At 41.5% G+C, this 26627-nt stretch overlaps 1 protein-coding gene and 1 long non-coding RNA gene across 2 annotated transcripts in view; one reads left to right on the forward strand and one right to left on the reverse strand.

The window, feature by feature from the left end:
• Positions 1 to 15993, forward strand: part of LOC146716590 (protein TANC1-like) — a 33809-nt gene extending 17816 nt beyond the window's left edge. Inside the window, exons 8-11 of the mRNA XM_085441642.1 lie at positions 10990 to 11597; positions 13686 to 13794; positions 14032 to 14154; positions 15360 to 15993. Coding sequence (XP_085297768.1) covers positions 10990 to 11597; positions 13686 to 13794; positions 14032 to 14154; positions 15360 to 15626 — 1107 coding nt within the window. The 3' untranslated portion in view covers positions 15627 to 15993. The remainder of the gene's footprint in view (positions 1 to 10989; positions 11598 to 13685; positions 13795 to 14031; positions 14155 to 15359) is intronic.
• Positions 800 to 8745, reverse strand: LOC146716591 (uncharacterized). The gene is made up of 2 exons (XR_014919189.1): positions 7935 to 8745; positions 800 to 4368 (listed from the first exon to the last, which is right to left on the reverse strand). It is a non-coding gene; the product is annotated as an uncharacterized LOC146716591 (long non-coding RNA).
• Positions 15994 to 26627: the final 10634 nt, after the last annotated feature.

Consider the following 26627-nt stretch of genomic DNA (forward strand, 5'->3'; position numbering starts at 1 on the left):
GAGCTGACACTAGGTTGACCAGTTCCAGAAATGCTATGGACTTGGATTAAATTCACGCTGCTGACAACTGAGGCTTTGACACTACTGATGAACTACATGAAAACTTATTTTCCTTGCTGGGGAAAAAAAGAAAGCACTGAGCCTTGGATAATAATGTGGTTTTTGATTGACATCTGGAATTTGAGTTATTATTGCTCAGTCAGAAGCCAGGGTCGAGTGTTGTCCATCAGTGTGGGCTGTACTATATAGTGAATTCAGCCTAGCTATTAAGAATTCAGGCAAGGCCCTGTCAGTGTGGTGAATCAATATATTGTAGCGCTGATATTTTGTATTCACCTCTTATGCTCTTCTATTAATGCATTAGAATTGGTTTTTTGACGTGGAAAGATGTTCCAGGTGACTGCACTTAAAGTAATACATTTCGACTACACTGCAACATCCATCCATCCATCCATCCATAAGCAGAACACTGCAACATATGTGTTGTAATGTCTTCTGACAAAGTGAAACAGTGTTTAATGAGAGGGAGTTACTGTTTGTGTGAATTTGCTAGGGTGACGTTTTTAGCCACCTGGAGGCTGGCAAAGCAAGAACAGCAACAACAACAAGGTTGCAGTCGGTTATCGGAGATGTGCTTTTGTTGTCCGTGTGGTAGATTTCATAGTAACAACTGTGCTGGAAAGGAAACGTGTGGTTTAAGGCATATGTAACAGTAGCTGTTTTTTTTATTGTTGGGTCTAAACTCAGACCCCGCTGTATCCAGGACTTATTCCCATGAAAGAAAAGCAAGGCAACAGTGTTCGATCGATTTCTTGCGCAAGGGAGGCCTCTCGTCTGTGACCAGCACGTTGAAATGACCACGCTGGTGGCCTCCTCTCGCCGCCTTTTATTGACAAACTTCAAACAATAGTTTACAAAACACCTCCCCTTGCAACCCCCTTTGGTTACAAAGACAAGGCACTGTATGTAAGTGTGTGTGTGTGGGTGTTATGTGAGAATGTGTGTGTGTGTGTGTGTGTGTGTGTGTGTGTGTGTGTTTGATCAAAGGGTCATAAAACCTAAAAGCAGGAACAACATCCTTGGTCATAAAGAGGGTAGTCTTCCCCCACACCCAATGTATGGTTTACCAAAGATAACACAGTGAAACCATACAAAGGGTAGGAAGCTCTACCAAACATCAAACAGATCTTCAAGTTAGGATGTATCTACAATAAAACCTCCCCCAGCACAGAGTGGCTGGAGAGGTGGTCAGGATCAAAGGAATGGCTTTGATCCTACTGCTTAAACTAAGACTGTACAAATTTAAGAAACAATGGCAACATTCAACAATTAGACTTAACATTTCCCTCCTTTTTGTCATTGTTCTTAAATTTCAACTTATGCACCCTTTGTTTAGACAGTGTCAGTGTAGATTTCATTCATGCACAGTAAACTACATCCTATACATAAGCAAATCAGTATCAACAGTTCAAAAACAGGAATTAATATCTTCAAAAGAAGATGCCACCAAGGACCAGACAGTAACCAAGCTATCCAGCCTTGTGGCGGATCTACTCCTGTCGTGCAATTCATTATGTATTTCTTCAAGTAAACAACTGAATGTCAAAGGTCAAACAAGAAGAATCATCATTCTCAAAAATCATATGTCACTACAATCCACCTGTATACAGACATAGGTATTTAAACGCATCAGTTGACTTTATTGTTTGTCCATGTGGCTCTCAGCTAACTTCAAAGCTGCAGCCTGGTCAACACCCTTCTTTATGACTCCTATCAACCCCCCCAAATCTTCTCACTGTAGGCATCCTGTGGGGGTTAGAGTCAACTTGTGAATTATCTGCATTTACAACTCTTCTCCTGTCCTGTTGTCACCACAGAAAAAGCTTTGTAAAGGAAATTGGATCCAGCTGTTTTGATCTTCTTGGCTCAAAACCTCAAGTGTTCATGATGTAAATGTAGACAAAAGGCTTCTCTGTTTACATCCTTCTTGCAGAAGACAAAAGAATAAGTGATGTTACCATGTTCCATGGTTAATCTCCAACTTGGGCTAATCCATTGTCCTTCGTACACATAGGCAATTGGCCTGTTTCCAGTTCGTTTAACTGTATAATGTCCTGCAACAAGTCATATTCTTTGAGTCAGACGAGCAGGTCTGTCTCACCAGAGCAGTTCACCTTCCCAGCTACTGGTGAATCAACCTTCCATTCAGGTTATGAGGAATTGGAAAGTTGAAAAGTTGGCAGTGTTCCTGGATGTGTTGCTAAAGCAACCAAACAAACTGTCTCGCTCCAAGTGATGCTATCCGGTTGTGTTCTTAAACTGCCACCAGTAGTTGGTTGAAAACCCATGCGGGTACTGGGTGTGATTTGCTCTGTCCCAATGCGCTCCTGTCATCCCACTCAGGGTCCACAGGCACAAGAAGATGCACAGCACATTCCCAGCCATTCTGATGAGTACCTGTGGCTCAGTTGGTTTCTTCACCGGATTGAGACGAGGGGCCCTGGAGGCTTTCCCCCCCTTTGTTCCCGGTCTTCCTGCCACTTACTCCGAGCTGGCCTGGATGTGTGTCACCTTCTTGCAGTGCGCTTGATGTATCCAAGTGTTCCTTCCAGCAATCTTCACTGCTGTGGTCGTCGTCAGCAGCATCCGATATGGACCTTCCCACCATGGACTGGACCAGCACTTCCTCTCCATGGCCTTATCAACATCCAATCTCCAGACTTCAGACTCTGCTCCTGCGAAGAAACAGAATCATCTGGCAGATCATTTGTTCTCATGACTACTTTACTTTTAAACATTTTCAAGCATCTAATCTGCTAATATGCTCTCTCTTCTGCTTTTCTATCATCACTACAGAAGACTGGAACTCTAAATGCTCTAACATGTGTAATCTCAAAGAGTCAGACCATTCTCTGTTGGAGTAATCCTCATGTACTTATTCTATACAGTCTAACCATGTCCTGCCTGTCTTCCTAAATCTTAACTTTACTGTCTGCAAAAGTTTTTTTTTTAAAGTATTTAATAATCCTAGAGTGAGTATAACGACTGCTCATCTCCCTCCTGTTTGAGACATGGCATAGCCAATGGCTCAAAATAGCAGCAGTCTTATACAAATTATTAGGCAGTACTGGTTTATCACACAGATAAAAAAATCATCCTGCAAGCTTGCTCCCTCTGTAAGTCACAACTATTGTCCTGCAGTAGGTGAGTGGGCCTGCATGTCTGCTAATGCTGTACTGATAAAAGGTTAACACCATGTTTAACTAAAGCTGCCTCTTTTGCGATCTTATCTGCAAAAACTTCCCCTAATGCAACCGGATCTTTCCCTCACATGTGTGCTGCACATTTACAAACGGCAATTCCACTGGTTAATAACGCTGCATCCAGCAGAATTTGCAAGAGTTTGGTGTGTTCTGCAGGTTTCCCTGTAGAGGTTGTCACACCTCGTCTCACTCACTGCACTACAAAGAAATGTACAGTAGCAAATGTATACTGCCTATCAGTGTATATTGTCTCTCTACAGCTTTACACGCTTCCGTTAAAGCTAGCATCTCTGCTGCTCAAGCAAACATGAAACATGCTAGTTGTCCTACATAGATAACTCTCTCTCACTGTCAGCTACAGTAAAACGTGTTCTAGTCTGTCCCTCTGCTGTTGTAAAACTCAAATCATCAACAAACCAAACCTTTCCCTCAACGAGTGGCACATCTATTAAGTCATCCCTCAGCTTACACGTCTTCTCCTCGCGCTCTCTACACTCATGAGAAGTGTCCTCCTCCGTTGGCAAAAAGGGTTTGACAGATTCAGAATTCTGCACCACTTTATGGTAATATGTGTGGTTGTGAGAGTAACAGTAACATTAAAGACAAGTGTCTTGTAGGTGACAGAAATGTAAGTTTAGTCTGCAATAGTAAACATCTACCTCGTGTGGAACTAACAATTGCAAAAGGTGAAATAAACTATTGAAACATTGTACAGCTTAAGCTGCTGCACATACTGATCTCACGCATGGAGGTAAAGCACGAGCAACTAGAGCTAATCTTTTAGGATAGTAAGTTACTGGCTTCACTTGTGGAAAAAGTGCTGTTAGTTATTTTACAGTCACCTGGCATTTGTGCTGTTCACAGAACCACAAGTCCATCGCTGGACCTCCTCTGCGCTGTCACTTTTTGGAGCTTGGCACGCTCCCTCAGGTTCCATTTTCCAACGCTGAAAGTCTCCTTGTGACAATCCTTTGGAAGCCCAGTAGCACAGCTCTCTGTGCTGAAGGTGATCTCCGATCCTCCTGAAGACTCCCTCCAGGCCTCAGCTTCCATCTTGTGGACGATCCTCTCAGTCTCTCCTTCTCATCATGGCACCTCACGACATCTACAAATTGAAAAAAATGACACTCCTCTCGCCACACGGCTTTCGCCATGTGTCAACTCCCCAATGAGACATGTACAAGAGTGTTGCACAGTCTCCCTAAAACAATCTCCAGGGTTTGTCCCTTGGAGCAGCTTCACTCCAAGCTGTAACCCTGTGTAAGAACATTAATCAGCACTTAAATGTTCAGCTTGTTTAACTCCCAGCTCCTGTATCACAGAAGACAAAGTCTTAAATTTAAACAACTTCACATTTGCAACCAACTGTAGATCATAAGAGTAATAAAGTATTCAGCATCACAGAGACAAGTATCATTGCAGGTTTATTCTAAACTCATTAATCTCCTACGTTTTCCCATAATTTATTCCAAATTATTTAACATCTCAATGTTATTCCACATTGTAATCAGTGAACTTCACTTATAGGCCATCAAAGCCTCATCTGAACATGGATGCACCACTTGCATAGGTTTAATACTTGTAAATAAACAGCTAATCACACAAATCACTGCAACAATAATAGAAAACATTGTTTAATATTAATTCTGGACCCCACCTCTTGACGCATGGACACTTCTCATGCGTCAACTCACCAAACCTGGATCCCTGTCTTAAAAACTGGCTCCACCAGGAGCCTGCATACTCACCATCATGGCCTGGAAAACAAGATCTGGAAGTAAAATCAAACTTCACACTTATAAACAAGTATATCACAAGGGTAACAAGCATTCAGCATCAGCAAGACAAGTGTCATGTGCAGGTTTTCTCAAATCATTAAATCACTATTGTTACCATAATTCGCCTCAAACATGGATCATCCCATGTGCTCAGTTAACATTAATGTAATCGGTGACTTCTCTTAAGCAAAGTCACTCCACTCATATATTTATTATGGGTCCAAAAGTGGCCAGCAAATGAGCCCATAATAAACTATTCCATAAATATCGTAATCTCTTATTTGTTTTACTCATGTCACTTGTCCGCTTCTGCTGAATGCTACATGCACTCTTAAAGAAAACAAAACCTGTAATAAAGAAACAAACATCCACCAGTTGTTCTGCTAAAAACCACATCATCAAATCACATGAAAAACTGCAATGCTGTAAGAAAAAATGCAAATGTTAGCGCTGCGCAGGTGTGTACACACTTTCTCACAGTAACTTCTGTGAGTACCACAAGCCCATGAATAACACACCTCTGATAGATTCACAAACATAAAAATGGCATTTAAAAGGTTAAACCATCACGCAACCTCAGATGTTGCTATCATCTTTCTGCTCCTGCAACAGAGACACACACAGAGATACATCCACACCTTTGTCAAGTGGGGGTTGACTTCACACAATGGTGTTAAGTCAGTCAGTCAGTTCCCGATTTATTTTAAAATTCTTACTCATTCACTCAGTGATTCCTTCTTTTGCTAATTGTGGAAATTATCGTCGCATTCGTTTCCACGCTCAGCAAAACAACGTCATTTCAAAAAGAAAAATAATTTAGACTGGATTTCCTCGTTGAATCCTTTTGGACAGGAACTTGTTTCCTGATTGTCCCAAATAAGAGCCCATTTTAATTTTGGAGAAGCTCACTTTGCAACAGTTTTCTCGACGACGCTTCGATTCTAATCGTGCAGATCTGCTCAACAGAGATCATCAAACAAAACTTTCAGTGCACCATGAAAGTAACAAAATAAAAGAAAGAAAATAAAGGAAAGATAGGCCTTGTTTAAATCATGACACGTGTTCTTCATGCCAGGGGGATAAATCGTAACAAAAGACAAATCAAACAGCCAGTTTAATCTCAAACATTCATCCAATCAGCCATACACACAACATACAGCATAACCCTGTTGTCTTAGCACATAATAAGTTTTAGTTCTCATGTAACTAAATGTGTGCCATGGTAAAACTTCTTCACACACCAGAAACTCACAATCAGCTCACTCAACTCACTCATTTAAGACCTCTCATCAGCATTCTGTTTCCTCCTCTATGATGCAACCATCTGTCCTCCTATAATATTCAGTCCACTAGTCTATGTATCACTTTCATCTTACTAGTGACTTGGACAAGATGACAAACAGAATCTCATGCTTAAGATGCTGTCTGGTCTCATGAGTATCATTGTATGTGTATATGCATGTAGGGTTAGTATGGTTAATGCATTTTCAGTATGTTTTTGTGTTCATCTCTCACCACACTTCCATTATTCTCATCACTGCTTAAAACAACACACATCTCTCTGTTTTTTTTCTTTAACTGTACTTTTCTCCAAAACAGAAAATAGCATTACAGCTGTTTCAGACTGAGAAACACCAAACACTCTTCGTGCTATCATTCATCCACACAACTATTTTATTTCTTTTTGTCCACTGGGCAGGTGACATGCAGAATCACGTCTGCCCCAGCTGGATACCTTTCACACACACCATGACGTCAGACACTCTCACACTCATGGAATTGATCAGGAGAAAAACTTTCTTCATCTTCACACTCTGTTACAGAAACACCATATGTTTTGTTTTTTTTTTTTTTGTTTTTTTTTTGTGTTGTGTCAGGGATGGATATGTAGTTGTAACGTTTGTGTTCACTAACTTTACTTTCTGTTTCCTACCCTGCCAAGTCTGTCTTGGACTCAATGCTGCTCCTAATATGCCTTTAATCTCTCCTCCACTTCTGCCTCTGCTCTCTCACGCTCTTCTCTGACTCTACTTTCTGCTAACATTCTTGCTCTTCCTAATGCTTTTCTATGGTGTTGTTCTAGAGTAGTTGCAGTGGATTGAGCTGTAGTTTCATCCTCAGGTTTCACAACTACTTCTTGCAATATTGCTCTTTTAACATTCTGTGCTTCTCTCCTCTTCTGAGCCTGCTCCAGCCACAACTTAGCAACTGCTAACTGCAATTCCTTCCTCTGCTTCGCTTTACCTGTTTTACCTGCTACACTTACAGCTATTCTTTCTACCAGCATTTTACACTGAACTTCCACTAATGTCCCTTCAAATCCACATTTCTTATACCAACAACCTACATACTGCGTGCTGCCTGGTAAAACTTTCTGCATAAATTTTACATCTCCTTCTAAGGCAGACTTACACATTTTATTCTCCATTACAAGACAACAATCAGCCACACTCACGCAGACCACGTCTGGCCCGCACACACACAACATAGGCCTATCGCTTGCGTCTGCACGCACAGCTAGCGCTCTCTGTTGAAAACTCTCAAACGCCCCATATGGCGGAGAATTCAACCTTCGGACACTCTCCAACGCCCCAAATGGCGGAGATTCCGGACGCTGAACCTAGGTTCTCTCCACGCCCCAAATGGCGGAGAACTCTCTACGCCCCAAACGGCGGAGAAGCCTGCGTCTCTCTCACGCGGCTAGCGCGCTCCCGGACTCACGTTTAACGCACAGCCCGTAGCCGCTCTCTATTGTTTTGGGTCCACGTGCGCTCTCGTGACCAGCGCTCCCCGGGACTCAAACGTTTCACGCAGAATCACGGTGACGCGTATCTAGGATCCCACATTCATTCACACGGTTATAGAGACGCTCTCTAAGGCCTTCTGTACTCACTGTTTGTTTACGTTCATGGGAAGAGTCTCTGGATCCCGTCAATCGTCATCCATCCCGAGGGGAGGTCAGGCGCAAACTTCCCGGCCTGGTGGCAAGCCAAAAACACCAGGGCTTTACGTCAATCATCCCAGACGTTGCGGTGGCGTCCTCTCCCTCTCCTCGGTGGATGCAATGTGTTAGGCTCCGGCTCCGAAGGACCAAAAAATGTTGGGTCTAAACTCAGACCCCGCTGTATCCAGGACTTATTCCCATGAAAGAAAAGCAAGGCAACAGTGTTCGATCGATTTCTTGCGCAAGGGAGGCCTCTCGTCTGTGACCAGCACGTTGAAATGACCACGCTGGTGGCCTCCTCTCGCCGCCTTTTATTGACAAACTTCAAACAATAGTTTACAAAACACCTCCCCTTGCAACCCCCTTTGGTTACAAAGACAAGGCACTGTATGTAAGTGTGTGTGTGTGGGTGTTATGTGAGAATGTGTGTGTGTGTGTGTGTGTGTGTGTGTGTGTGTGTGTTTGATCAAAGGGTCATAAAACCTAAAAGCAGGAACAACATCCTTGGTCATAAAGAGGGTAGTCTTCCCCCACACCCAATGTATGGTTTACCAAAGATAACACAGTGAAACCATACAAAGGGTAGGAAGCTCTACCAAACATCAAACAGATCTTCAAGTTAGGATGTATCTACAATAAAACCTCCCCCAGCACAGAGTGGCTGGAGAGGTGGTCAGGATCAAAGGAATGGCTTTGATCCTACTGCTTAAACTAAGACTGTACAAATTTAAGAAACAATGGCAACATTCAACAATTAGACTTAACATTTATAACCTCTGTTAGTGAATCCTGTGCACATGCTGGTCTGTGGCAAAGGATAGCACATTGTTAACCATGCCATATGTGTCTTTTACTTTCTTGTAATCATATTTTTCTTGTTATATTTCTGTTTTGTTCACATTCCCACTGTAACCACTTAGCAGTTGTCTGCAGTAATGAATCAAATGGCACTGTTGTTTTAATGGGAGCTATATGACGACTTCGCATGTGAAAACCTCGGAGTCGGTTTGACAATGTTTTTGTAAATCAGGCTCCTATGATGTTCAGTAAGTTCCCTTTAAGTGCAATGGAAAGGCTGTTAGTCACTGACTGAAAATGTCTAATTTTCCAAAAATGTAACAGAAGTCAGTTAAATAGTTTTTAAGAGAGTTGGCAGTCTTTTGCAGAAAAACCCTGTATGTCCTCTCTTTTTATTGTTTTTTTTTTTTTTTGGGGGGGGGGGCTACGAGTCCACATATTTGGGTAAGATGCAGGAAATGGTTGCAAAATCACAAAGAAATTCCAAAATTGAATTCTCTATGTCCGGTGGGACGTGATGAGAAATATTACAAAAGCAGAATTCAAAATGAAAACAATGAACAAACAGGGCTTCGTACAACCACATGCCATGACACATAACGACAGCACAATGCTTAATAACAGAATTAATGATAAACTGAAGATATTCTACGATAACTGGACCATGCACAGCATTCAAAATAAAATAAATAGAGAAATAAATACAGTAAATAAAGAAAATGTATATAAAATGTTGTTTGGACATGATGGTTGTCAGTCCTGCTCCATGCAATAGACTATAATGACCATACACTTGCATTACTCAAAGGTTCTTGAAACTGAAATATGAGCTAATGATGATGGTTCCTACTTCCTTCAAAAGTTTTTAGAGCAAGTTCCTACAAAAGATCAAAAGCACAAACTGTACGCTCCATGCTGTATTCTCATACCGTTTCCCCTAACATTAAAGCTCTGGACACAGCAGTCAGCAGCATTGCCATTCAGTGCAGACAGTGGTTACATTCGGCTTTGTAAGTTATCTGAACCATTTGGCCATCATTAATATGCAAAAGCCATCGGTAAACCTGCGTCTGTGTGTGTATGGCTTTGCTATCTAAGCTTTCGGCTACAAGTTCAGAAACTCTGCAGCTTAGTGTTTGTATAAGCTGCAATTTAGCTTGAAATTGGAAGCACTAAATGATCGACTTTAAAGCATTATCACTTCATACTTGTAATATTATGCGTGTACATTTGTACTTGTCGCTTGTACTCAGGTGTCTCTTGCAAAAAACCCCTCAGTGAATAAATAAAGCTTATCTGCTTTACTGCCCGACTAACTCGGGGCATAGCAAAAATGAATCATGGAAGAATAATCAAGATAGCATTGTTAAGACAAGAAAATATGAAGGCATGAAATGTTTCTTATTTGCAGACAGAATCCGAGTTGTGCATAGAGATGAAATTGTCACGCTATTGTTTTGTGCTTTGAACAGACAAATAGCATCTCACCTCGGAGGAAGGATTCGATATATTGGCCCTTGCCTGCTAGACTAATATCTGGACAATCTCTGAGGTGTTGTTTGCACCCCCTCCCCCCAATCTTGTGGATTGTGTTCGGTATGTTTTATTGAGCGTGTGCATACATGTGCTTGTGTGTGTTTGTCTGTTTGCGCTGCCTTCTCATGATGAGGGAGAGGAAAAATGTTATCTTGCGGAGGCAATGTTTCTCTAGCCTCAGACAGGCAGAGGATTGGAGGATTAAGGTGCATTGATTTCTCCAACCCCTGGGACACAGATTGAAATGTGAGCCCTAGTTCAGACCTCTGCTTGCCCGCTAGCTACCATCCCATCCATCCCCTGCCTCTTAATACTCAGTTTCCCCACTCCTGTTTTCCTCACAGCCACATTTTGAACAGTAACAAGTGTCTGCTTTGGCCTGATAGCTCAGCATGCTTGCTTCCCCACTGCTCAAAGAAACTCTTCTGATAATACACGTACACAGGCAGATTTTGTTTTTCTTAATGGCAGCTCAGGATGCAAAGAATATTTTTGCTTTTAATTAATTAAATTATTTATTTATTGGCTGTGGTATTGAGTAATACAGCTGTGTCTGTAATGCAAACACTGCACCAAATTACTTTTTTTCATGCATTGACACTTTAATAGTACATTGAAGCTCAGATGTATGTTTTTATGTCACGCTCTGTCTTTATCTTGTCTTCAATAGGAGATCACCAGCCTCCTGCCCTTCTCCAAAATCTCCCTGGATGACTTTTCTGACAACAAAGAGATCAGCAATGACCTCAACGCATATATCCAGTATCGTATCAACGGCAGCAAGGACATCATGAACAATATTAGCCTGAACGGCAAGGCCGATCCTATCACAGTCGGCAAGCTAAGTAGCCACCTGATCTCCCGCAGCCAAGGGTCCTACCTGTATCTCAAACTCACCCTGGATCTGTTTGAAAGAGGCCACCTCGTGATCAAAAGTGCCAGTTACAAAGTCGTGCCTGTTTCACTGGCAGAACTGTACCAGTTACAGTGTAACATGAAATTCATGACCAATTCAGCCTTTGAGTGCTCACTGCCGATCCTCAACGTATCGCTCGCCTCGCTGCACCCCCTGACTGACGAGCAGCTGTTCAACGCCATCAACGCGGGGTTCGTCCAGGGGGAGCTACAATGGGAGGACTTTCAGCAACGCATGGAGCTGCTCTCGTGCTTTCTCATCAAACGGAGGGACAAGACGCGCATGTTTTGTCACCCTTCCTTCAGAGAGTGGCTGGTGTGGAGAGCTGATGGAGAGAGTACGGACTTCCTTTGTGACCCCAGGTCAGTTTTCTGCTAATGCAATAACTTCGCAGCTCTCAATTTGGTTTGCAGGCTTCTGTAATGCATTTAGAGTTTGCGTATGTTTCAGTAATGCATTTAGAAAAGGTTCTTGAATTGCACAAATAGGCATGTAGGACAGTAAGAAAAGTACAACTAATGCTGCAGAATAATATGATAAACGTGTCTTCATGTGAATGAAGTTTTGCATCTCAGGGTGCTTCTGAATTAGTTGTTTTAGGTCTCTGACAGCTTTAATCATGCCTAAATTTGGTGTCCATCCTGTCGGTTGTCACAAAGTTCTTACCTAAAATGTTTAAAGCAGTGTCCTGCTTATTTCCGGTCCTCAATTTTAATGCAGGAGAGCAGAATTTAACGTGGGATATGTCTGCAGAAGGGGAGAATAGCTGGCTCTGGATGTATTAGAGGCAGTAATTCAGTGTTTTTCTTCACATATCTGCGCAGAAATCGGTCCATAATAAACACTGCAGACTGCACCAAAGCTTCCATTTGTAAAAAAACCCCTTTAGTCAGCAGTTTGCATACGCAGCCCTGCAACATCATAGATCAGATTTCAAGCAGGCTGTTTCACTTCTTCGAGTCGTCTTCTCTTGCATAATGACTCCATTGCATAACATTTGTGAGAATGTGAGAATACAGCTGTGGAAGTGAAGCATGTTAGATTAATGCTCGAATCTTGCAACAATGACATTCAGGCTTCACTGAATGTAATTTGAGATTTTGCAGAAACATTAGACTCCCTGAAGTCCTGTTTGTTGGTGTCAGCTTGTTGCATGCCAAAGTCTTTCCTTTGTCTCGGAAAAAATACACACGGCATGCAGAAAAAAAATTGAGTGTGAAGTGATGTGATGATGTGAGCATTTACAGACACATCACAGCACTAAATTCATTAGCACAAGGCCTGTTTGCGACGTACAGCACATTCAAAAGGTCATCTCAGAATGCACCTTTGATACAGTGAAGCTGTTTGTAATAAAGCAGCACCTCTGCAGATAAATCCTGTGCTCTTTTGGAGCTGTCAGGATTCATCCGAGTTCAGATGCCTGACTGCAGACTTCACCCTCATATCAAACACATCGATTCTCCTTCCACTGCCTCTCCCCGGTCTGAATTGTTCACATGTGCTGGTACCGTATTATAATTGTCAAATTTCAAATAACAAGCCGCACCAGTGTTGTTAGTGGATTACTCGCTCCCTCATCTGCTTGTTTGCAACCCACTAATTTGCGCTGCTGTTGGCAGCTTGCATTGGTCATCGGTAAAATGAACTGCTGCGTCTGTGCTCATGAATTTGTGCTTTGTTAGTAGATCACCCGCACAACTTTTGACTCCTGATCAGTGCTTTTTTTTTTTTGTTGTCTTGCAGCCTCACACTGATTTGCCCTGTTTTAATAAATAGTGCTTTTTGTGAGGGAGGGGGGGTACTGACCTATGCATTTTGCAGATATTGCATGTTGCAATGCGAGGCAGGCTTATCTCTTTTAGCAGTACTTGCAGTGCTTACCTAATTGAAATGCTGGAGCCACACGCAAATGAGAGATTTCAGTCATTCACACTTCATAAATTGAATGATGTCACTTTTTTCCTCCCTGTTGCTCACCTCTGCTCACACGGCGATGCCTCCAAACGGACGAGAGCTGAGCTTCGTATTCTGGTCATTCACAGCCTTCCAGCTCCATCATTAAAAAAACAAAGGCTTGTAGTCTGGCGCAGGAGATGCACAGAGAGACAAAAGCCTCCTGCACTGCCTCTCTGTTTGTGCCTGGGCACGACTAGAGAGGATTTTTATCCAGATCAAAGGGATTCGCAATCATGCATGCCTTTTTAATGAAGTTCTGCATTAATTAGTGCCTCAGTGACACGCTTCCCCCCTGTTGTTCAGAGGGTCATTGCCAAACATTTTTAGCTTATTCACACTAGCTCCAGAATACAATAGTTCTCCATGACAGTGCCAGGCTCCTCGTCATCAGCAGAATGAATCAGTACTTTCATGTCGTTTGAAGCAGAGGAACAATCATTCCTACTGTTGACGACTGAGTATCCTATCTGTTCCCTTGTTTTCTAACCCAGGACCGGTCACGCTCTCATGGCTTTCATGTTATCGCGCCAAGAGGGGAAACTGAATCGGCAGCAGACAATGGAGCTGGGACACCACATACTCAAAGCACACATCTTCAAGGTATAGATGTGGAACCTACGTGGTCTATGCATTCATCTTTATTTGAAATCCATCCCTTGCAGGAATTTCTTGGTGTTCACTTTCTCTTGATTTATGCACTGTGACAATGGTTCACCAGAGGATAAGCTGTGGGATGTGGAAAGCAACATTGACAGCTTATGCCCCTCAGATTCGCTGGTTTTTACATATGTGTGTTTGTGTATTTACTCATGCATTTATGCATCGGCGTGCGTGCAGGGTCTGAGCAAGAAGACAGGCGTGTCATCCAGTGTCCTTCAGGCTCTGTGGATAAACTGCAGCACTGACGGCCTTCCTGCAGCCCTGGCCTCCCTGAGGAACCTCTACACACCTAATGTCAAGGTAAGCCTTTGCTTCAGGTTTGCTCCTGCGCGTCTGTTGAATGCAGAACAATCGGCTTATTAGCTAACGATGAAAAAAACACATTATTGATAACCTGAAATGCCTAAATGCAACAGGTTGCTTTTGTTGAAATGCAAAGTATAAGCTTCTTGAGGGGATATAGGAAACCTTTAAACACTATATATTAAACACACAGTATATGTATCCAATTTTCAGCATTTTCATAACCCTTTTGTTACATTGGAGTAATATAATCATATACACTGGTTAGGTCATTTTAAAGCAAATGCATCTCAGAAATAACTGCAACTTTCTTTAGATTTTAGTTACACTTTTAATCCCCGAATGTTGCTCCACGCAGAGAATGTTTTATTAATAACCGCTGTCCTTTTATATTGTTAATGTGTCCAATTATAATTTGACAGGTAAATGTTAATAAGCTTCGCGCACGAGCCAACTTCCTGTGTACTGCTTTTCAGTCGTGTTTCGAAGGGCGATAATCATTTGGCCTTTCCTGGAAAGGCTGTTCTGCCAGCATGATGCATTCTGGCTCGAAGAAAAATTATCCTCCGTACTTCTTTGCCGTTAGTGTTATTGTTTCAGAGGGCGTTCCATCACCTGGTGTCTGTTTGTGAGTTATTGTATAAATGTGTAGTATTAGTCAAACAGACATTTACAAAATGACCTTATTCTCTCCTCTGGGGGAGGGGTGGGGGGGTTAATTATGCTACAGAGGATCCAGAAAATAACACACACTTTCATCTCCTGTCGTCAAACACTCATTTCACTCTTTGGTTTTGTTTGACTAGGCCTTTATTATTGATTTACTCGTAATGAAAGCGAATACCACACTTGATAATTGCATTCGCTAGAATGTGGCCGTTTCATTTGCCGTCTGAAAAATCTGAAGATGAGAATAAGAAGTTTGATCTCTGTATGAGCCATAAAATGAGTAATGGAAACAATTCTGCTGCTCAAACATGGGTGGTAGTTCACATTTTTAAGTGTATAATTTAGCCAATAAAGAGTAAAATAGTTAAACAGTCATCTCTTCTTAAGAGAATAACATTTATTTTTAATTCAGATTTCTTTCACCTTTAAGTACATGTGATAAAAAATTCACTTCTTTGCAAAGACCTTGAAATAAATATTCAAACGTGAATGCTTTCTGCATTTTTTATTTATTTTTTTGCTTGTATGATCAGGTAAGCCGTCTCCTGATGCTGGGAGGGGCAAACGTGAATTACCGCACAGAAGTCCTGAACAACGCACCAGTGCTTTGCGTCCAGTGTCACCTCGGTCACCAGGAAATTGTCTCACTGCTGCTCGAGTTCGGCGCCAGCGTGGATGTTGTTTCAGAAAACGGCATGAGCCCCCTCTGCTTCTCAGCTGCTGCAGGACACTTGGGACAAGTCATGCTGCTCTGTAAAAGGGAGGCTAAGGTGAGGACTTTTCATATTGTGACTACTTGACAACTCTACTGATGTAGTTTTCTTGTGATCATAGACATTTGGTTTCATTTGGCCATCTTTCTGGATTTCTGGCTTTTTCATATGCAGGGTTTGTATGGGTGCTTGAAATCATTAAAAAAGGCTTGAATTTAAATATTGTCTTTTCAAGGTTTGAATAGTGCTTGAATTTTAGATGTGGTGCTTAAACGTGGTTGAAACCATATTTCATTCACCACAAATAACTGAATGAGTCACAAAGTGTGAAAGCAAAATTTCTCCATCTGGTCTGCCTTGCACCTCTGCGTGCCAGTCTGTTTCAATGTGTGACCCCGCCCTCCCCCTGGGGATGAGTGCACTAACTTGACGTTGCTGTTTTAATGAGTGTTTGATGGAAAACTACACTGGTGGAATTTGCACTCTGAGTCACATGACAGGTGAGTCCTAGTAAATAATTTTCGAGTATGTGTACATAACACATGCTAATTTTAAAACTATTATTATTATTTTGCTAGCTATCAAACGTGCTGGAGAAATGCACTGAGTGTGATAGTACAGTAGTTGGTTATGGCATGGTGATTTATGGTATATGCTGTAAACATAGCTAACATTACTTAGCAGTAGCAGTAATGTGAGTTACTTCACTCAAGTAAAAGCTTTAAACGTTAGTCTGATACTTAACTAGCCAACTTGAGGCTTAAGGGAATAATGGTAATAAGAGGGACTGATCCATATGGGCACAGAGAATAGCCACTTTTTGTGGTACTGAAGTTCCCGGGCTTTCATTCAAAATCTGTTTATCGTGAGCACCCACCCATTAAACATAAAAATTATAAATAGCTTCAAGCTATTTCAAGCTATTGATGCCTGTGGGCACTATCAGCCACTGAGACAACAGACAAATTTTAGTGTTTTAATGAATGAATATTTCATACATTAAGGCTGCCTGTTTATTTAAGAGAGGTGAACAATACATTATAATTATACATAATAATATCACAGATGATAGACTAAATAAATAGATTTTACTTAGATGCTTGTTCATTCTTAAAGTCTTATATGTTGAATTGAACTGAATGTCATCTGTTCAAAGGCTCTCCCAGTCAGTGCTGTTCTCCATGCCTGTCTTACTGTACATGATGTTATTAGCACAAACACTTTAAAAGTTACTGTGACTCAAACATAGAAAAAATGATTTTTTATTTCCCTCACCTAATATTTAAAAGTATTTTATAGCATATAACACCTTTGAAAATATGCTTTGGTTCCCATTTAACTCCAGAAAATCATAAATCAAAATAGGGATATTACCTGTCCACAGATTCATGGTGCAGTAACTGCTCTTTTAACTGTCTGGTGTCTTTGCTCTTTGTTTGGTGTTTGTAGACATGGTTTACATGAGTTTTTAGCTGAGATTCAGAGGTTTCTGTGGACACTACTCATGTCAGCACTTATATTTCTGACCTCGTGTTATAATCGATTAAACGTGGTCTCCTCTCTTTTGCCCCCATTTTTGATGTTGTGGGTGCAAATGATCAGGCGTGACATTCTCATAATAAATCAGATAAAATACTGCAAAGAATTAATCCTGCGTTTGTGTGATTGAAATGTGTGTGCAGTGACACTGTTTTAAAGATTTGACCTAAATAATTCTGGAGTGAATGAGCCTAAACATGATGACCGGACTAATGACACCATATCACCTGTGACACTCACACACGCACGTATGACTTTGCCAGTTTCAGCTGAAACAATTTCAGTGTTTCAAACCATGTTCCAGAGTTTTTAGTTCACCGTTCATGAGGTTTCAAGAAGAAAATGAAAGACAGATCTGAATGTTTGAAAGTGTTTTGGAAAAACTCTGTAAAGATTAGATGAACAATACTCAAAGGATAAATTCAACTGTTTTATTTTGTTAGATAAGTTGAAAAAAAGTTAAACAAGCAAGTAAATAACGAAACAAGGTTAAATGAAGTAAGAGCAAAAAGTTAACAAGTAAATAACGAAACAAGGTTAAATGAAGTAAGAGCAAAAAGTTAACAAGTAAATAACGAAACAAGGTTAAATGAGGTAAGAGCAAAAAGTTAACAAGTAAATAACGAAACAAGGTTAAATGACGTAAGTTCAAAAAGTTAACAAGTAAATAACGAAACAAGGTTAAATGAAGTAAGAGCAAAAAGTTAACAAGTAAATAAAGAAACAAGGTTAAATGAGGTAAGAGCAAAAAGTTAACAAGTAAATAACGAAACAAGGTTAAATGAAGTAAGAGCAAAAAGTTAACAAGTAAATAACGAAACAAGGTAGAGGAGAGAAAAACCCCAAAAATCCCCTCTGAGCAAGCACTAGGCGACAGTGGGGAGGAAAAACTGCCTTTAAACGGGCAGAAACCTCCGGCAGAACCAGGCTCAGGAGGGGGCAGTCAACTGCCGGGACTGGTTGGGGGGGTGAACAGAGGTGGAGCAAGACGAGGCTACATCAGTTGAAGAAGCAGTATTGTCCCTCTACCGGAAAAAGCTGAAGAATCTTTTCTTCTTTTTCATGGACTTTTCCACGAGCGCCTTTTTGTCCAGGATGAGGGTTCTCAACTCATCGATGGTTTCTGTGTTTTGCCTCTCTAGTTTCTTGCATGTTTGTTCCACCTGTTCTAATGTTGCTCGTGTTTCTTCAAGCTGTTCTTTGAGCTCTTTGGATGTTGCCTCCTGTGTCAGCTTTGCCTTCTGCAGGTCTGCATTTCTCACTTGATCTTCTTTGTGCAGGCCTTCTAGCTGCTCATTTCTTTTCTGGATATCGCGGAGCGTACACTGCAGGTCCTCATGCGTTTTGTCTTGTTTTTGCTTTTGGGCCTGCATTTCTGTGTTTTCCCGCTTCAAGTTGTTGAATTCCAACAATATCCCCTTAATGAGCTCTGAGTTGTTTTTGGCCATGTGATCAATCTTTTTCTGCATGTGTGAGCATCGTTTTTCTAGTGTTTCCTTTTCTCCCTCCAGCTCACTTGTTTTGACCTTCAGTTCATCACAGAATCCTTGCAACTTTTGATTTTTACTCTCAAAGTCCTTGATAGTGCACTTTTCTTCTGGCAGTCTTTCTTTCTGTTGCTCTTTCTCTTGAAGGAGGTCTTTATTTTGGACCAATGTTTGTTCCAACTCTGCCTTCACCATTCTGTACTTTTCCTGCATGCCTTGGAGCTCGCGCTGCAGGTCTTTTTGCTTTGTGTCCTGTTGTTCCTTCTGTTGGAGGACTTCTTTATTTTTTTCTTCAGCTTCATCAAGCTTTCTTTGGAGCAGGTGATTCATTTGGTCCATGTATTGCAGATCCCACTCCATTTTATCAATCGTCGCTTTCCTGCCTTGAAGCTGCTCGGACATTTCTTTAACTTCAGCGCTCTTTTTCTTGTTTTCTTTGATGAGGGATACAATCTGCTCTCTGGCTTGAGCAAACTTGATCCCCCAGCCCTCATTAATAATGTTGATGTCGGGCTGGCGCTGTAGTGTTTCTTCCAGGTGTTTGTTTTGTGCTTCCATCTGTAAGCACTTCTTCTCCAGGTGACGTTTTTCTTCTTCAATTTGTCGAATTTTGTTCTGGAGATGGTTGTTTTCATTCCTACTCTCCTGTAATGCCCTTTGGATGGATAAGAGGCCATTTGGAGAAATTGGCCGGCCACGCGTGGAAGGAGAGGCGGCGAAATCTTTTTGTCTCGGTTGCCGTAATCTTGGATACATGTTGGCGTTTGTATCCGATGACTCTGAGAGGTTTCCAAATTTTTCTGTAGTCAACGTTTGAAGGCTGCAAACACAAAGGCTGCGAAGAAACGAACTGAAAATTGCTGTTTCTCACCCCTATTTATAGAAAAACTTCAAAGGATCCTTGTGACATCCTTGTGACATCCTTGTGACATCATCACTCCTAAGCCAATCAGATTGTCACATGCACTGCAAAAACTCAAAATCTTACCAAGTAGGTTGGAGAGACAAAACCTGCAGCTCAGAATCAGCGCAAGAAGACGTAATCGCAGCGCGGACCGGACGCATCAGGATCGCTAAGCTCCGACAGCGTGTCCGTGTATGAGCCGTCGGGTGAGAAAGCCGAGAAAGACAAAGTTGATTCTGATGCGTCGGTCCGTTCTGTGTTTACGTCTTTGTGTGGAATCAGTGTACCTGCTCTCATTTACATGGATTCGCATTTGCGACCAAATTGGTTACACTCTAGAGCCCTGTTACTTGATGAAAGTTGATTTTGCAGAGTTAATCTTGCAGCTCAGCCACAGCATAGCCCTCAGCAACCAAGAGCATGCTAGCGGGCCGTTGTTATTATGTTATTACTGTGCTTTTCGGAAAATGAGGCACTCTAAAAATCAGTCCTTTGATTTTTCTGGAAATTGACAGTGCTCCTTATAATCCGGTTTGCCTTATGTCTCTACCAGCTTTGCACATCTACAGACTGAAATCTTTGCCCATTCTTCTTTGCAAAACAGCTCCAGCTCAGTCAGATTAGATGGGCAGCGTTTGTGAACAGCAGTTTTCAGATTTTGCCACAGATTCTTGATTGGATTTAGATCTGGACTTTGACTGGGCCATTCTAACACATGGATATGTTTGCTTTTAAACCACTCCATTGTTGCCCTGGCTTTATGTTTAGGGTCGTTGTCCTGCTGGAAGGTGAACCTCCGCCCCAGTCTCAAGTCTTTTGCAGACTCCAAGAGGTTTTCTTCCAAGATCGCCCTGTATTTGGCTCCATCCATCTTCCCATCAACTCTGACCAGCTTCCCTGTCCCTGCTGAAGAGAAGCACCCCCAGAGCATGATGCTGCCACCACCATATTTGACAGTGGGGCTGGTGTGTTCAGAGTCATGTGCAGTGTTAGTTTTCCACACAGAGCATTTTGCATTTTGGTCTCATCTGACCAGAGCAGCTTCTTCCACATGTTTGCTGTGTCCCCCACATGGCTTGTGGCAAACTGCAAACGGGACTTCTTATGGTTTCTGTTAACAATGGCTTTCTTCTTGCCACTCTTCCATAAAGGCCAACTTTGTGCAGTGCACGACTAATAGTTGTCCTATGGACAGATTCCCCCACCTGAGCTGTAGATCTCTGCAGCTCGTCCAGAGTCACCATGGGCCTCTTGGCTGCATTTCTGATCAGCGCTCTCCTTGTTCGGCCTGTGAGTTTAGGTGGACGGCCTTGTCTTGGTAGGTTTACAGTTGTGCCATACTCCTTCCATTTCTGAATGATCGCTTGAACAGTGCTCCGTGGGACGTTGTTTCTTTTTGTAGCCTAAGCCTGCTTTAAATTTCTCAGTAACTTTATCCCTGACCTGTCTGCTGTGTTCTTTGGACTTCATGGTGTTGCTGCTCCCAATATTCTCTTAGACAACCTCTGAGGCATCACAGAGCAGCTGTATTTGTACTGACATTAGATTACACACAGGTGCACTCTGTTTAATCATTAGCACTCATCAGGCAACGTCTATGGGCAACTGACTGCACTCAGACCAAAGGGGGCTGAACACACACCCCACTTTGCAGTTATTTATTTGTAAAAAATGTTTGGAATCATGTCTGATTGTCGTTCCACTTCTCACGTGTACACCACTTTGTGTTGGTCTTTCACGTGGAATTCCAATAAAATTGATTCATGTTTGTGGCTGTAATGTGACAAAATGGGGAAAAGTTCAAGGGGGCCGAATACTTTTGCAAGCCACTGTATGAATCCTGGTTGTGTTTACTGACCTGGAAACGATTTTATGTGCACGGCGCTCGAAAATCTGTCAAATGTTTTAGTACGACTTTGCTAAGCTACGAAGCCGCACCGCTTGATGGATTGTTGGAGCATTACGGCTATCGTAGGCAGGAGCCCCGCGGAGTGATACGTCCTGTGCTTCAACATAATATTACTGTATTGTGTGTTTGTTTAACCTCTTTTTAAGTTTTGTGGATATTATACATGGTTATGCTGAGGATATGTCGGCCAGTTTCCACTGGAAATGCCTTTTGGTTAAACTGTCAGGGAGGAATTTGCATTTGCACTGTTACATTTTTATATAAGTTTAATGCACATGAAAAGCAGCTGCTTATTTAAGTGAAAATACATTGATTGTTGTTGTTTTTTTGCACAAATGAAGTGGAGTTGTAAAGTATTTTGTCTCGTGTCAGTTATATCGTTATCGCACATTTTCAAATTTATATCGTGATGAATATTTTTGGCCATATCGCCCTGCTCTACTTCTACAACACGCCTTGTGTAGATGAGTTAGTGAGTTAGTGAGGCAAACTGATCAGCTGTCTTATTGTGTCTGTTGAGTGTTTGGTTTTGTGAAGGGCCTCTTTAATGCACGAGGGTGTGACCATCCACATCCTTGTATCTGTCCACTGTCAGCCATTCATTTTGTGCAAATCTGGAAACAGCAAACTATTTGCTAAAAGCATTTTTGCAGCTGAATATTTTAAATTACAGTTAGGATCACTGGTTGGCTGTTTCACCTGTAAGACTTTAAAATAACATGCTAAGGTTTAATAGTCTATAAGGAATACACTCTGAGGCCTGGGCAGTGTTGTGCTAATGAGAGAAGGTTTGTGTGTGCAGTGAAACAGTAATTTTTTTATTTCATAATTTATTGATATGTTTGATCCTTTCTGAGCTGCGTTAATGAAGCAGTCATTAGAGCACCATGTCCGCTAGAATAGTTCTGTAGTTTGATGCTTGAGTCGTTGCAGACTTGTTGAAACTCCCTCACCCGTCAAAGCAGCGTCTTTGTTATTCGCGTCCAGCAGATGGCAGTGTTTCACTGTCTGACGGCTGTCTGAAGCTTCAGCTGGATTATTCGTTTAAATGAGATCGTTTTATAAAACTTACAACAACAGGCCTGAGCCTGCTCAGCTCCAAAGAGCTGGCTAAACGATGGGGCATGCTCAGAATCTTCCTGAAGTTTAACAATTTCCCAAAAAGCTCCACAAAGTGAATTTTCATATGAGACAAGAAGGAAAGAACAGGGTGTGACGTGGAAGGGGCCCTCTGGCAAACAAATTACTGCTTTTATTAAGTTACAAAACTCGCAGTCTTGTTCACGAGTGATCAGAGAAGGGAACAGGAGATGGACAGATGGATCGGTGCTGCGGCTGCAGACTCTTTACCAGTCCCTCTTTACCAGTCGATTTACGTCCTTACCCTCTGTCACAACGGGACTGAACGGACTCACGCGTAGGCTCTGAGTAGGGAACAATAAAGGTTTTTTATTTACAGAAGCACCAGGTGATCTATTTACACAGTGGGGAAAAGACGGGTTCCGGGAATCCACACACGAACAGGAGGGGGGAAAGACACTTGCAGTCCACACACGCTCCAAAGTCCTCACTCCATCCACGCTCCACGCTCCTCTTCACACTCCACAAGAAACACAAAAGCTCGCTCCAATCCTCACACACTTGATCGCTCAGGTAACACAGGGGCAGGTCCAGGGAAATCTATTCACAGAGATGCAAAAGGTTACTGTAAGAAGATCGCTAGGGAAACACGAGAACGAACTGAGCTGGGGTTAACACTGACGAGAGTCGGCAACGGTCCAGCGACGAGAAATACAGGGCTGCCATCTTATAAGGGGACTGGAACACTGTTGGGTGATGAGCCACAGGTGTCACCAGGTGCGTGGGCCAAGGGCAGGAGCCCACAGATGAGCTCCGCCCAGGCAGTGAGAGAAGGAGGGAGGGAGAGAGCGGGGACAAAATCAAAACAAAAAAACACATGTAGCCACACTGAGGCGACCGGGTAGACACAGGGACCCTGACACCCTCGCCTTTTTCACAAATGTCATGTATGAAAATCTATAATAACTCCAGTTATACGGATATCAATATCCTCATAAGTGAGGATATTGATAAACTGATTTGAACTTTTACTGATTTCTGTTTAGATATAAATTGATTCAAAGTGGTCAGATATGCAGATTCTGACCTTTCCTCTGGCAAATATATAAACTCACTGAAAACAGTTTGACTTTTCAGAGAGTTTCCTATCTATCTGTATTTTTACTTTAATAGTTAAGCACGATTAACATTTAGGAAAATGGAAAAATAAACAAGTTAATAAATGAAATGAAATAATACTGATTTATATATTCACTCTGTTTACTTTTTCGATATAGAAATACAATGAAGACTTCCATGTTCCTGCTGGTGGCGCTCTCTGGCACTGTGCTCTGCATGACTAACGGACGTGTTCAGAAAACCAGCATATCATCAACATGATCCCACAAGGGGGATGTGATGATCTGATAGCAAACAGAGATAATAATGGTAACTGTAAGCGCAAGAATACCTTTATCATTGGTGACTTTAATCAAGTTAGAACAATTTGTGATCCAAGCAATCGTATCAATGCAAATAGAAATCTTTATAAAAGCCCCACAGACGTGCACATTCTGTATTGTAAACTGCTGGGACAAACAACGATACCCATTGTACATCCAGATACAGATGAAAAGGCGTATTGTAATTGCATGTGATAAAATCAATACTTTCCTTCAGCCTGTGCACTTTGAATGTTGCTCTTGAGTTGAGAGATGCTGTGAGCTTGCTGCCATCTTTAAACATCACTTCATGATGCTGGTTTAGATGCTTTATAAGACTTTGTTACGTTTCTTAAACAGTGATGAAAATAATAAAGAGGAAATATGAGAGAAGTGATTTTCAGTGAATGTTGAAAAAAATCCCACAACAACAAAAATGATGGCAACATTGCTACACTTTGCTTTCTTAGCTTGCATATTGTACATTTTCACAGTTGTTTCTGATTGGCTCCATCTTCTCTCGTTGTCACAGCTGTTGCTCAACTTTCAGCACTCATTCAATTAAAAAAACAACAAACACAAAAACCAAGCTGCTGCTGGTAAGGTTGGCATTCTTGCAAGACTCAGTAACACAAAACAAATAAAAAAATGCACATCCCATGTTTATCCCATGTGATTCCAGGCTGAGTTTATGCATTTATGCTTATTTGTTTATAAAATATTATAAGCTGGTCTGAGGTCATTTGTTACTAAAGAAAAACAAACAAACACTGTGTCATTATTTAATCCACTAAAACTAAGACACAATGCAGAAGCAGTGTGTGAAAACTAAGTGCACCTTCACTGGTGTAGCATCTGCCTTAGAAACAATGAAGTCAAATGAAACTGTTGAATCATCTCTATGTGCTAAAGGCTCATTTTAATGCAGCATTAATCACGTTGCTTTAACAGTGCTGCATTTTAATAATGTTTATCACGTTCTTTGTAGATTTTAATTATCAGCATCGTCGCTGTGAGAACATGTCTGGTTGGAGCAGGCGGCACTCAGGGATCATGTTGTGTGGAAGAAGAGTCATGTGATTGTTTTTTTAAAAGATTTTTTTTATATGAGTGCACAGAGTGTGAAACAGAAAGATAGGATCGACAGAGAAAGCTGATCATGTCTGTTGTGACACCTGCAATCTCTGACTAGAGTTTTAGGTTCTGTCAGGCAGCTAACACAAAGAAAGCCTGGCTTCATTGTACAAATACAACTTACATATACAACACATGACATATTACACAGAGTCATTATTTATTCAACAAAAACTAAGCCAGATGCAGTTTTTGGATTTTATTTCAAAATGTTCTTATTCTGATTGTTTACTTAATATATTTAGACACATTTGGTTTATTTCTATAAAAATGATATTTTACACAAAACTTCAAACAGCTGCCTGCAAACATGGCTCTTTATTGTAAAGCCAGGTATGAACAACAACCTGCAGCTGCATGCTGTTGTGCTCATTGGTGTCACATTAGGTTCTGAACCACAAACAGAGAAGTTTCTTAGAACTGCTGGGCTAGTGATGTAGGTGTTGATGCAAATGATGGCTTAGGGTGGTGCTACGACAGTGTATAAAAACTGAAGCTCCCAGAGCCAAGTGTTATTTGTTCTTCCGTAACTGAGGTGAACTATAACCTGCTCAGGTAGAATTTAATAACAGCGTGTCTGAACTGCTCGTCTCCAGGCTTCACGTCTCATTCTGTAAGAACTTGTTGTTTGTTTATGAACTTTTTAGAAACAACAGACTTTTGTATACTTCCAAGAAAGAGGGAGAACTGACTCTTCTGCCACACTCACGTTCATCTTTATCTGTCATCAGTTCAGATAAAAGCATCACTGATTATTCTGAACACTGTTTTAAAGCTTCTGCGTCACTCTGATTTCTTCTTAAAGTTGGCAGACAGGATTGTGAAGAAGGACATAGTGGATCCCCCCTTTTAATGAGCATATTATCTGTGAACACTGAATACAAACAACCTAAATGCTCATTAAAGAAGCAGGTTGGCTCATAAAGTGCTCTGTACTTGTTTTATGCAAGTGCTGTTTCTGGAAACAACCACCATCTGTAATCAACACAGGACTTATTGAGCTGTCAGGTGTGCAGACAACATGGCACATTTTGGGAACACCTATAGTTGATGTCTTAATTATGAAAATAGCTACTATGTAGTTGATGCTTCCTGTTCTGCCAGAGCAGGTCCAGCCTTTGTGGAAGTGGGTTCCACTGGACCAGCGTCTGTGAACGATCCATTGTGGGTGATTTTTTTTTTGACCTTACATCTGTGTGTAAGGACCAACCACAACCATCTAAAATCTTTGCATGTTATTTTATCTTCTGTGTAAGAAGTACACAGCATACCCTGATGATCAGCTTCAAGGGTTCTCAGTGTAGGATGCATACAGTATGTCATGCTGAAATATAGAGCACTTACAATAGAACCCACTAGAAACCAACTATTTTAGCCTGGTTCCTTAAATCTATGGCATTTTTCCCATGCTGACTGATATGCTGCTCAGTGTCTTTTGCTGTCTGTCATGATCCTGGGCCATGTTGGCCCAGCATTCTTAGTTTTCGTATGTTTTGTGTGTTGTTCTTTATTTATGCCATGGTTTCTGTTAAGATGTTCCTTATTTGATTACCTCCTGTGTGCCCCTCTGTTTATCTGTGAGCCCTCGTTTCCCCTCCTTGAGTTTTATTCCAT

This window comes from Copadichromis virginalis, linkage group LG3 (assembly GCF_057382275.1).
Source record: "Copadichromis virginalis isolate Kocher_CV1m ecotype Utaka linkage group LG3, C_Virginalis_male_GT1.1, whole genome shotgun sequence".
In the NCBI taxonomy this organism is placed as follows: Eukaryota; Metazoa; Chordata; class Actinopteri; order Cichliformes; family Cichlidae; genus Copadichromis; species Copadichromis virginalis.